At 50.3% G+C, this 13062-nt stretch overlaps 1 protein-coding gene across 2 annotated transcripts in view; it reads right to left on the bottom strand.

Moving 5' to 3' along the window:
* The window catches only part of LOC138472414 (polyunsaturated fatty acid 5-lipoxygenase-like), a 1363458-nt gene that overhangs the window by 482951 nt on the left and 867445 nt on the right, over positions 1–13062 (bottom strand). For both annotated transcript variants that reach the window (XM_069610559.1, XM_069610560.1), the window contains exon 11: positions 10363–10484. In XM_069610559.1, coding sequence (XP_069466660.1) covers positions 10363–10484 — 122 coding nt within the window. The remainder of the gene's footprint in view (positions 1–10362; positions 10485–13062) is intronic.

Here is a 13062-nt window from a genome sequence, read left to right on the forward strand (position 1 = left end):
ACCAGGAAGCCGCCCTGCTGATGACCTGCCATGTCATAGCCGTTGGAACGCGATGGCCGTGGCCTTGGCTCTGACCCCATGGGCATGTAAGTTAGCTGGCACTGGTCTGTGCTGCCCTTCATAGGCCTCCTTTATGGCCGCAACCATCCCCTTGCTATGGAGGCCTTGGATAACCTGGCCTTCACACACCGAAAGTGACAAACAAGTCGTCCGCTAATTCCTCATTGAGATGGAAGGAGCAGGTCGCCTTGGGTAGGAAGCAGGGTGCGTCCGCAGGACGACCTTGCCCCTGTGAAAAGTGGTGTAGGGTTCTGATGCCACCAGAGCCTGGATCTCGCTGACTCTACGATCTGAGGTGACGGCCATGACCAGAGCTGTCCTTATGGTGACCAACCTAACGTCCGTGGGCGCCCTAGGCTCAAAATATTTATCCGCCAAGGCACCCAACACAACATTAAGGTCCTACACCGGGTGTGGCTTCTTTAGCCTGTGGAGGCTCGCCAGATGCACCATTTACTCTTATATTGGCTCCTAGTAGCCTTGCTTCTAGCGCCCTGGATGATCTCTAGGTTATCCTGAGATAGGCTTGAGTGTTTCAGTGGGACCTGCTCAGAATCCACGCTGCAAGGGCTAGCTTGTGAGGAGCAGGGTGGAGTACCCTGCCCCCGTGCTGGGCCAGGAGAGGAGCTGGGCCCAGCAGTAGGTGAATTGGTGGTCTGTCCGAAAGGCTGAGGAGCTCGAAGAACCACGGTCTGGCCGGCCACCAAGAAGCTATCAAAATGATGCTGAGGTGCCGTTATTCCTTTATCTTTCAGATCACCCTGTGGACTAGGGGTGTGGGTGGGAAGGCATTTGCCGTCATGACGTTCCATTGGATCTGGAATGCATCACCCAGGGAGCCGGAGCCTAGCCCCTGCCAGGAGGCGCACTGTTGACATTTCCTGTTGTCCTGGGAGGCAAAAATATCCACCTGGGGATGCCCCCATCTGAGGAAGATCTCCTTTAGTACCATGTCATTCAATTGCCACTCGTAATTGTAAGCCGCCAGTCTGCTCAGCCTGTCCCCTTCCAGGTTGGAGTCCCCCTGGAGGTGGACAGCCCTGAGGTAAATGTCGTTCTCCAGAGCCCATTCCCACATGCGGGGAGGATCTGGTGCCCCCCTTCGTGTTGACATAGAATATGCTAGTGGACTTGTCTGTTTGGATAACCATATGGCCCTCAAGTCTGTAGTAACTGTGACATGAGGGGCCGGCTGCCAGAAGGGCTTGCCCTGCCTCAGGTTGAAGTCTGCGGACCCCCAGTGGAGGTCCGAGAGGGGAAAGGGTGGAGTGTTTACTGGCTCCTCCTGGGAGTCCTTCTCCTAATTCCACAAGTCTGTGAAGTGCAGCTGTAATCTGCGCCTCCTGAGTCTTTTTGGGGCATGGCCAACAGGACCACTGCATAAGCCCCAGTAGGTGTTGGTACCACCAGGCCGAGGTCACAGACCTGGCGAGGAAGTGAGCTGTAGCTCTCTTGATGGCCGCAGTCTTGTCTTCCGAGGTAAACACTCGTACAGAGTTTGTGTCCCAGATGAGCCACAAGAAGGTAAGGATCTGCGTGGGCTGCAGCTGAGATTTCTGGAGATTGATAGTGAACCCCAGGTCATGGAGTGTGTTCCTCAGTGCGGAGGCAGTATGCTGAACCGCTTCTGGAGAGGTGGCCCGGACGAGCCTGTCGTCCAGGTATGGGTAGACGTGGTGGCCCTGTACCCTGAGGAGGGCTGCCACTGCATTCATTAACCGGTGAATACCCTGGGAGCCGAGTTGAGGCTGAAGGGTAGCACCTTGTATTGGAAATGGAAGCCCCTGCTCCTAAAGCGCAGTAAGTAACGATGCGGCTGCCAAATCGGGAGGTGTAGGTAATCTTGCTTCAGATCCAGGGAGCACATTAAGTCTCCCCTGTCCAGTGTTTCCGCCATAAGAGCTGTCATAACCATCTTGAATTTCTGCAGAGGGAGGGAGAGATTGAGGGTGGAAAGGTCCAACACAACTCTGCGACCAGCCCGGTTCTTCTGTATGGCGAAGATCCCGGAAAAAAAGCCCAAGCCTCGTTGGGAGGTTGGGACTTCTTCCACGGCCTGGCTCTCACTGAGCGACCGGATCTCCGCCAGCAGAGTTGGTGTCCCAACCTGTGGGAGAGAAGGGGAGGAGAGAAAGGTACCGGTAGGTGGTACCGCGTGGAGACTACAGAGAGGATCCAGGGATCTGAAAAATTCTGGTGCCAAAATTGCATGTGAAAGGCAAGCCTGCCCCCCACCAAAGACACGTGGACCCGAAGGGATGTGTCATGCCTTTTTTCCCTCTGAGGCTGATGCAGAGGAGGGAGTTTGGAACAAAAACCTTTTGTTGTTTTCTCCGATGCTGACTCGGAGAGCGGTCCGGTTGTCTGGACCTCCGTTCTTGAAGGCCTCTGAACCCGCCAAACGCCTGCCTCTTGTCGGAGCGTTGCTGCGACTGGGTGTAGGCCTTGGGCGTGGCCTTTATAAGAATAGATAAAGACTTTGCGGTTTGCAAGCTGTTCTTTCCATCTAATTCATCGTCCGTGGTGGAGTGGAAGAGGTCACTGCCCTCGAAGGGAAGGTCCAATATGTGTTCCTGGACATCGAGATTAAACTTAGTAGCCCGGAGCCCGGCTGTCGTTCTCATGCCCCTGGCAATGCAGATGGCCCGGGCAGAGGTATCGATGTGGGTCACGGTGGACTCCATAATGTCCTGCGCTACCAGCCTGGATTCTCCTTGTCCCACCTTGAAGCACGCTTGGCTCTGTGTTGGATGTTCTGGGAGGAAGTCCGCCATTTCCAGCCAGAGCCCGTAGTTAGCGGCTGCCAACATGGCATCTGCCTTGGCCTGCCATAGGTGCAATGGCGGCGTTGGAGTACAATTTCTTCCCGTACGCTTCCAAGATCTTCTCCTCTTTGCCTAGCAGCGTCGAGGACGAGGTGGCCGAGGACGACTGCGGCTTGGAATAGAGTGACGCAGCAGCTATCACTAAAGAGTGCAGTTGAGGATGCGCTGAAAGCAAGAGTGTGTCCCCCACCATCTGCCTGTACTTGGCTTTGAGGCGTCGAGTGACAGGCTGGCCCGAGTGTGGCTTGACTAACCCTACTTGGCAAGGGCAACTACGTCTTTCTGCATCAGGATCCACGTTTTGGTAGGGGGTCTTATCTTAGGGTGAGGACTTCTGCTAAAACCTCCCCCTCGGGCTGCGGAAGGCTGACATACTCTGCCAAACCGGCAAGGCGTTCCTAGAAGGCCTTGGCTGCATATGGCGTGTCAGGGTCCTCCTCCTCATCAGTGTCCGTGTCCGCTAGGCTCGGGGGTCCGGAGTTGGTGGAGGAGAGCTGGGCGCCGTGGGCTGCAGAGTGGAGACCGCAGCCGGTGGCTGCTGGTGGGGGAGTGCTGGGCGCTGTGGCCTGTGGAGTGGAGAACGGAGCCGATGGCTGCTGTGGAGGCTGGTGTGGAACCGCCTGTACTGTGGGAGGCAGGAGCTGGAATCAGAGGAGCCGGCTGGGGAAGCGGCGTCTGCGCTGGGGCCTGTGGCACCGGAGCCATCAGAGGAATGACTATGGGTGCCTGTGGGGTGACCTGAGGGAGCATGTCCCTGATGGCATCCCGGAGGATGGCTCCCCTCTCGGGAGTTCACATCAGCCCTAGGAACCTTTTGAAGAACCTGTCTTCGGAGGCTGAAGAGGTGGCAGGTGATATTGATGGAGTGGCCGAGGGCAGCTGGGACCGGGGCACACTCTGCCTGGGGTGCAGGGGAAACCTGCCCTGCGCTGCTGATGGATAAACTGTAGGCCACGAACCTGGCTGACACCAGTCCCGCCTTGTGACTCTTTCCTCCACCTGCTCCGCAAGAGGAGGTATTGGATGAGTGGCCATTTTGTCTGGCGTGGCGGCCATTTTGACGAGCTGCGTTCCACATGCTGAAGTCATGGTGCCTGGCTTGCTGGAACCAGCCATGTCCAAGTTGCTTGGTGTTGGAACAACAGGCCTATCCCGCACCTCAGGCTGTGACCTGGAAGGCGCATTGCCCTCAGCAGAGCTGCCCGTAGTGCTGCGTGAAGGCGCCCCCTCGGACATGATGCCAGTACTACGGCATTGCCCCTCGGGAGTGACCACGGTAAAAGAACCTTGCAATCCCTCAGCACTGACACCAGAAGGATCTGGAGACCCCTCGGCTGTGAAGCCGGTAGCTGGACTAGCCTCGGTACGTGTGCCGGTATTAGGGCGTTACCCCTCAGGAGTAATTCTGGTATTTCAGGCCGAGACCTGGTAGGCATTTCGCCCTTGGGTAGATCTGCCGGTAGTACTGCGTATATGCGCCCACTCTGACATGTTGCCAGTACTAGGGCGTGGCCCCTCGGGTGAAGACCTGGTAAAAGAACCTTCCGGTCCCTTAGCACTGTCACCGGGAGGATCCACTGACCCCTCGGCCTACCGGTCGGTAGCTGATTTAACCTCAGTACATGTGCTGGTATGAGAACCTGAGCGGTTCCTCCCGCGCGGGCAAGTCCTTGGAAGGAGTCTCCCTTGCGGGGTGAGCTGGAAAAGAGTGGCCCTACCTTGGGCCTGGATCGATAATCGACGAAGTCCTTCCGGAGTTCTGGAGGCGATCTCTGGAAGTGCTCCCTCCACCTGGCTCGTCTGTCTTCTGAGACCTCGAGGAAAACACGTTGCATGCAGTACGAGCTTGCCAGCCGTGGTCAGGGCCAAGGCAACGTAGGCAGAGGGCATGAGGGTCTGAAGTTGGAAAGAGCCCGTCACAGGAGGACACCTGCTGAACCCTGTAGAAGTCGACTTGCGCCAGGGATACAGTGTCAGAAAGAAAAGCATAATGTGAGCCTCCATGTCTTTAATAGAATTAAGACTTTCTAAGGAAGTTATTATGGAAATTCTTTATTCATCATAACTTGCCTGCAACATCCGACTCACTTAACTACCATTTCCTCCATATACACACATACTTGCTTTCCCGGCCAAATAGAAATGATTTGAAGGTAATACAGTAATTTAAGAAGGGTTATCATACACACATCCATCCTTAAACAAGGCACTTCCCTTTGCCCAATCCCCTCTTGCATTCCTCAGTTTTGTGCACTATTTCCCAACCGGGGGCACAATTCACCATAGACAACGATCAGGCACTCTGAAACTACTACGGTGGTGATTTGGCACAGTATAACAGCAGAGTGACATGGCATATTTAACAGTGACACCATACCAAACAGATGGTAGATTGAGACCATTTACCCAATTTACCCATCAATCTTTCTAAATATCGACCTAGGTTTTGTGAAATAAGGTCATCACCTCCACCAACACTTTAATTTTCTGGTACTTGAACCCATCATGAGCCCACCTTAATGTATGGAGGTCATGTGGCCGTATGGTTGAAAGTTTAAAATAGACTACTTCTTGGACCATTTCATACAGAGTCTAAAGCTTTCACCAAAATTAGCAAATTCTTATAGGATTGGGCCACATTATTTTCTGGTTTCTAGATGAACGGCAAAATGATATCTGCTTTTAAGGAGACAACGGGCCTCATTATGGGGTTGCTGGTAAAACCTGCTGGTAGGCGGCCTGTCACCAGCAACCCTGTAACACATTTTCCGCTGCCTGGCTTCCCGGTGCCAACGAGATATTATGGCAGGCGGTGGCAACGGTAAATCCCCATTCCTATGGAATCCCATAGGGGTCACTGAAGCACCGGCACAGTTGCTAACAGTGCTGGTGCTTCAGTGAAAACACTGCCGTAGGTCAGGCCTGCTGGGAGTTCTGTGCCCCTACCCGCAAACTCTTAGTTGGTGTATTTTCGGACCGCCAAACATGTAACAAGGCCCAATATCTGGTTCTGCCTGAAGCCTAATACACCCCTCTGTCTGTTCCTTAGCAGGCATGCCAGTGTGATCAATTAGAGAGAAAGAGGACATTCCTATCAGTATCCAGGCCTAAGGAAAAAAGACTGGCAATATGACTCCATTGGGGAGAAGAATGCTAAATCCTGACACATGAAAGACGTTAGGATGCAAATGCATTCCTTGCATGACTTTGAATAAAAACTCCCATGAATCAGAATCAAAAACCTTTTTCTGTATCGATTCTTACCACTACCACATTCTATTCATGATGGCTCTATAACATGATGCCAAATACCCAGTGCAATTATAGAGCTATGACCATTCTGGAGAGGAATATGATAAGGGATATATACAGTGGGCACCACGTTTCAACCACACTACCCATGTTCAAAATGTAATTTAATTCAAACATATTAGAGAGCACTAAAGTAAGAAATGGCTCTGTAAACAGGACATGAACCCAATACTGTTGTTTAAAAGACAACAAACAATACAAAAATGGTCAATATGGTAGACCTCAGCCCTTGATTTGTAAGCACCAGTGAACCTTGGAATAGCTACAAAAGATTGGGTCCTAGAAAATGTTAAGCTCTCCTTCACTGGGCTTGAATACTTTCACTCCATGGCACTCATAGTTCTTTGTTCTTCACAGTTTTTGTACTAACTAACACCAGAATGTTTTGTCGCAACCTAGTGACCCCACTGATTTTCTGGTGCTGTGCCTCAAGGCAATTAATCGGAGCTTCTTGGAGCTGGAGACTCTTTATTCATAAACACTTAAAGGTGGGGGGTGGACATCAGCTACCAGGCACCACCCCTCAGGAATTTCAGGCACTTAGCTTTTAGCAACTAGTCTCAAACCTCCAACATGAGATGGAAAAAAGCACTGGTCCTGGGGCGTGTTCGGGGAGTATGGAATCTCATCTTTTTCTCTCTTGGAAAAAGGATCTTGGCAAGGGGTGAAGAGACAGATCCCATGACAGTTGTCTGAAATCTCTCATTACTGCACAAAGACTTGTTCTATCATGCTTGCTTTGTAACAAAAATTATGTTCATGTAGAAATATGACCCTTCCCACCATGTCTGAAGATTCCAACCATACAGCTATTGTAGCAGGAACAGGATGCCACCGGCATTAATCTGCCAGTAACATTGTGTAACCTACCTTTAGATGTGTGGAAGAAGCTAACTGACCATGGTGAGTATCCTTAAACTGCATTAAACCGCATTTTTTATACAGTGCCAAGACAATTTGCCAAATGATAGCAGCTTCAGCCCTCTTAAGAGTCCAAAAGGCTGATCTTCATAAGTTAGAGTGGGGGATATTTGCATCCAAATAAGATGAATGCCCCCATCTAAGGAATGCATTTGGAGGTGCAGACGATAACTGGGATGCACAAAGTGTAGGAGGGTGTCTCGGAAATTAACTGGTTGCCAAGCTTGGCATAGGTGTGTGGCACTGCTCACAGGCAGTGAGGGCAACAGTGATATGCTTGGCTCCTGAGAGTGACATACTCATGGCACTCAAGTGAACCTCTATTTGAGAGACTGGTAATGCTAAGATGGGAAAGGAAGAGTGGAGGGCACGCAATGCTGGGAGGGACGGAGGGGGTAGAGAGCCCCTGGGCTAGGCAAGTGCTAAGTAGAGGCCAGGTGGACAAGTGCCAGGGGAAAGCAGGGAGTGAAGGGAATGAGGGTCCACATGCAAAGTGCGAGAACAGGACTGGATCGGGCTCAGTAGGGGTGTAGGCCCCATCAGGCAAGTACAGGGCGAGGGAGGGGGGGCCAGGGGAGAATGAAGTGCTGAAGTAGGCTGGGCGAGGAGGGCCTGGTGCCCTGTAAGACTCAGAAGGAACCAGACAGCCAGTCAAAATGTGGCAGGTGGGGACATTAGCAGGGCAGGGGGAGAGGTGAGGAATCATAGAAAAGGAGGGTCTTGAGAAGCTTCCAGAATTTAAGGAGATCAGGCTCAAGCCTGAGACAGGTAGGGAGGCCATTCCAGATGGAGGTTCCTATGGACGAGAGAGGTCTACCCCCCACTCTCTGCTTGGTAAAGCATCTGATCTGTTGAGCGTTGGAGCTAAAAGACAGAAGGGCTCTAGCAGGGTGGTATTTAGGGAGTGTTGGAGGTAGAGGGGTCCCAAGCCCTAGAAAGCCTTGTGGATGATGCATTGGGTCTTGAACTTGATGCTTGAGCGACCGGGAGCCAATGGAGAGATTTTAGGGCTGGAGAGATGCGGTCCCTGGGCCTGAGACCAAGGATAAGTCTTGCAGCCCTATTCTGGATTAGTTGAAGGGGGCGCAGGGAGGATTTAGGCAGATTGAAGAAGAGGATGTTGCAATAGTCCAGCCTAGAGAAGACCAGAGGTCTGGAGACAATGAGTTTCAGGGGGAAGGTGAGGAAAGGGAGAATGCCTCTGAGGAGATGCAGCTGAAAGTCGGCTTCCCTGGCAAGGTCCATGATGCCAGGTGAGAAGGAGAGAAAGTAGTTGAAGATGACACAAAGGCTTTTTGCGTCACAAGAGGGGAGGGCAGCCAGGGAGTAGGAGGAAAGGAGGGAGTAGGAGGAAAGGAGGGAGCAGGGGTCCCAATGAGAAGGATCTCAGTCTTAGTGGCATTAAGGCAGAGATCGTTAGCAGAACACCATGCCCGAATAGCAGTCAGAGAGTCAGGAATAAAAGAGGAAGAAGAGGAGGAAGTGGGGAGAGGCTTGAAGGAGAGCAGTGTGTCATCTGCATATCACTGGAAGTGAGGAGAGACAGTGGAGCTCAAATGAGCTAGAGGGGCAAGGTAGATGTTGAAGAGCCACAAGGAGAGGATAGAGCCCTGAGGGACACTGCAGTTGGAGAGTGTTATGGGGGAGAGAAAAGGGCCCAGTTGACCCTGGATAAGTTGGTCAGAGAGGAAAGAGGTCAACCAGTCCTGAGCCAGGTCCGTGCTTGAGGAATAGCAGGAAGGAGCCGGTGGCAAAGGAGTGATTGCAGAAATCAGACAAGGCAGAAGCCAGGGATGAAATGTTGGCATTGATAATTCTGGAGGAGCAGGGGAGCACCTGTTTGGAGGAGACTTTCACAGAGAGGACTTGTCTAAAGATCTCATCCAGTGATATGGGCGAGAAAGAGGAGAGCAGTATGGAAGGGGAGATAGGAGTCAAGGAAGGCCTGCGAGGGGCTGAGGGAGAAGGGAGGGGTGAAAATGAGAGTGAGGCCAGGATGTCCTGAGTTTTGGTTATGTGATGAGAGGCCACTGCAGTGAAGAGGGGCTGTGATGGCAGAGGTGGAGACTGCAGAAAGATTGGCAAGTTCCTTTCAAATTTTAAACAGTTCAGCTGTGTTGTTACTGGCCCCAAAGATGTGGGCTTGGATACAGGCTTTCTTCTTTGAGCGGATGGGGAGTCTGTATTGCCTTTGGAGCAGGCGGCAGGGCATTGTGTCAGAGGATGCACAGAGATGCCCAGATTCTTCAGAATCAAGCCCTAGATACAGGTGGCCGAATAGCTCTGTTCTTCCTGATGCTGCAAGAAATGTATCACAGACATAGGAAGTAATCGTGCCTGGCATTATTATGGGGCCATAGGAGATTGAACTAGTCCATTAAAAAGGCAGGTTATACCTGGTCTTCAGTATCTACACTACACATGTTGGCTGATATTGAGGTCCTAGACTTCTGCAAGGTGAAAGACAGCACCGGTACTTGGGCACATGGCAATAAGCAAAACGTTAACAATCTCCCACGCTGTGTCGCACACTTTATCCTCCTCTCCCAGCACTGCATAACAAAAGGAGAGCCACCAGGTCTGCGACTCTTTACGCCACGGCGTGCTGACCTAATGCACACTAAAGAACCTGCCACTTCACACTTTCCTTGAATGAAGAGGGCTGGAGTGAGCCTTCTACAGCGCTTTCCACAGACAATTACTGTAAACGATAATCACCACATCTAGTGGTTAGAATGAACAGGGTGAGGGTCAAGTTGCACACATCTCCCGCTCTGCTCGAGGCCTTAGGTAACGGTCTATCTTCCAATATTTTATATACCACCTGGGATATCAAGAGGGACCTACACAGAGAGATAAACAGTCGTGAGAGATGACTGAGGGAAGAGAGAGAGAGGAAGGAAAGGTGTGCAATGAATGAAAAACGATGGTGAGAGAATGAAAATAGATAGAGCGACAATGAAAAGATATTTTGAGAAAATAAAAAAAAGGGACACGCATACAGTGTGGGATTGAGTGAGCCAAATCAAGAGGGCCACAAATAATGAGGGAAGCAAGTAGAGACAGACACAGAAATATAAAGTAAGGGAAGACGCGGGTGGTACAAATAACGCCACATACAACGTCCAAACTTAATACATGTTGTTTACATTTACAGTGAGTTTTTAATTACTCGTTTTCAGTTCCATACGATGGTCATTCCTAACTTTATATGTAAAATATGCATTATTACAGTGCTTTTTACCTGAAGCCTTGCAGTTTCTTAATCCATTCACAAATACATCTTTCACAAATGCTTGTACTTCAGTGTCCTCACGTACTGCCTGATCTCCATCATAGTAAAAGCACACCACATCTTTCACAAAGCTGCAAGACAAGTTACATACAAGGCGTCATTAAGTCATTTTTAACTAAAATAGATCATAGTCCAGTGAGTTAATATATTCAAAAATGTCCCGCCACGAACGTGGAAAATGGCAAGCATTAGAAACTTGCCTGGTTTACATGCAGTGCCAGGTCCAGAAGTTAACACGCCCCAGACTAAAGGTATTAGAACCCCACAAGCCACCGATCACCTCATCACATAGTCACACGTAACGGGCGAGCGGCAAAGGCTGAACTGTGGATCCAGGTCCTCTCTGTACCCATCCCTTTTATTCCTTTCTTCGTCCTTTTTCTTTCTTTGTCTATTTCTTTCTCCCTTTCCCTCTCTCTCTTTCTCCCTTTGTTTCTTTATTCTTTTTGCCCCTTGTTCCCCCCTCTTCCTTTTCTTTTTTTTTGACAATTCATATTGACAAATAACCAAACATAGACATCATGAAAACATTGTTTCCCACTCTCTTCTCCTCCACCCCAACCCCGTGCTCCCCCATATCCAGTCATAATTTATCATATCAGACATTACATGAAGTCCACAAAATCCAACCCAGACTTCTTTGTACAGTTTACTTTTCTTTTGACGTTGCATTATGATCCTTTCAATCAGGGAGAGCTTGTGAAGCTCTTGGGAGCAATCCGGAACAGATGGATATTTGTCTGATTTCCATTTCTTAGGGTCAGCTTTTTGACCACTAATGCAGACCAAAAAAGCCAACATTTCTGAGGGTATGACAAATCATTCAAAAGAGCATCTCCCTCCAGAACAAATGTCTCAAAATCAAATTCTTGTTCTATTTTCAATACCCTATTCATTATCTTTGTTATTTCCCCCCAAATCTCTGTACTTTCCTGCATTCCCATAACATGTGTTATGATGAACCCACTCTATGCTTGTACACCCAACAGGCCTCTGAATCTGACATGCCTCGTTTGTAGCCTCTCAGGAGTCCAATACACTCTATTGAGTATCTACACTTGTCTAACCCTTCCCCCAGGTTAAGAGACATTAAGGGAATATTCCTGGAAACGCCAATCCAGCTATTATCTGTCATTTCAGAAACAAGGTAAGTAAGTCTGTATTCCTTTCACTATTAACCAAGAGATTATATATTCTCGAGGCCAGATGCCCTTGTTTTATTTCTTTAAAAAACAATGTTATCCATATTTTTTTTTTTATTAAGCATTTAGTTTACCACACACTTTTGCTATTCCTTGCATTTCATTTGCAAAGAGAACACTTACATTCTAAAAAAGGAAGACCTCACTTAACTCAATCATCAATGCATGGAGGCTGCATCAAGTCCAACAGAGTGATGATCCTGATTAGAGCTGAGAGGATTCTTTGCATTTCTTCCAGAAAATCAGCTCCAGGAACTTTACCAAGTACTGAGTAAAACCCACATTAGCACCCCCATGATGTCACGACTGGTTTGAGGGCTCACCTGTTTAGGCTTTGTAAGCTTCTTTCTTGTTGGATCTGGCTGCCCGCGTTTCCTGGAGGTGCGGGTGTCGTGGAGGTAAGGACAGGCTTCTTCAGACGCCACTCTGTCTATGGCAGCTAACCTAGAGTTCAATGTTCAACTGATGAATTGTCTGGGCCGGTATGGCGGTCCGAAGGTAACCGCAAGAGCAGTCCTGGATGGGCAGCCACGGAAGGCGGTGAGTGGCAGCCGGAGTCTAGGTCCGGAAGTCTCTGGAAATCCTGGGTAGAGGTAAGGCAGTCCGAGGGCGACCGCAAGAGCACCGTGGCAGGAGGAAGACACGGTCGAGGGGAACCAGGAAAGCACAATGAAGAGAAGGGAATTCCTAGGAGCGAGCGCGAGGAACAACACTCGAGCAAGGAATTGTGAGCGCATCGACACGCTGTCATGATGCCTACCTCCAAGGAGCCAGGTCCGACCCAGCAACCCCAGAGGCAGGCATCATTTCCCCCAGGGAAGCGCCAGCGGGCCCAAGCTGGGGCCCTTTGTACACAGTCCTGGCGCCATAGGCGCCAGGCTCATGTTGGACCCCTGTCCTGGCGCCTTAGGCACCAGGCTCATAAAGCTAGACATGTGTTCAAGTGTTTTAAGGTGCACTTACCTGATGCAGACCATGCTGCTACATCCAGGCCCACTTGAGGCCTGAATGGAACTACTTAACCTGTGGACCTACTTTCCCCTGGGTGTGGTCGGGGAACGATACATACCTGATCGGTGGAAGGATACATACCTGGAACTTCTTCCAAAGCTATTTAAACCACGCTCGATCAGCAACTCACGCTTCGCGTTGTTCTGCTCCTCGCAGCTGGACGCTCACCGTGTCAGCTCCTGCATCTGGACTTCAGCCACGCCTGTCAGCATCCTGGGTCACCTGCTAAGAGAGAATTGGAGAGAAAGAAGACCTTACCTGCTAAAGCTGCATCACAGAGACTTCACACCGATGATCCTGAAAGGGAAGACATCATTTTAAAAGCATTTCGCTTCGATCGCTGCAGCGCTGCATTTCACTCACCTTTCCTGGGCACCTCCTTCTTCAGCAGCGATCATCCGGATCCGCAGCCACTTCCCAGAGCCTAGAGAGAAAA

The sequence above is a fragment of the Ambystoma mexicanum genome, chromosome 8 (genome assembly GCF_040938575.1).
Source record: "Ambystoma mexicanum isolate Mex_15411 chromosome 8, UKY_AmexF1_1, whole genome shotgun sequence".
NCBI classification, from domain to species: Eukaryota; Metazoa; Chordata; class Amphibia; order Caudata; family Ambystomatidae; genus Ambystoma; species Ambystoma mexicanum.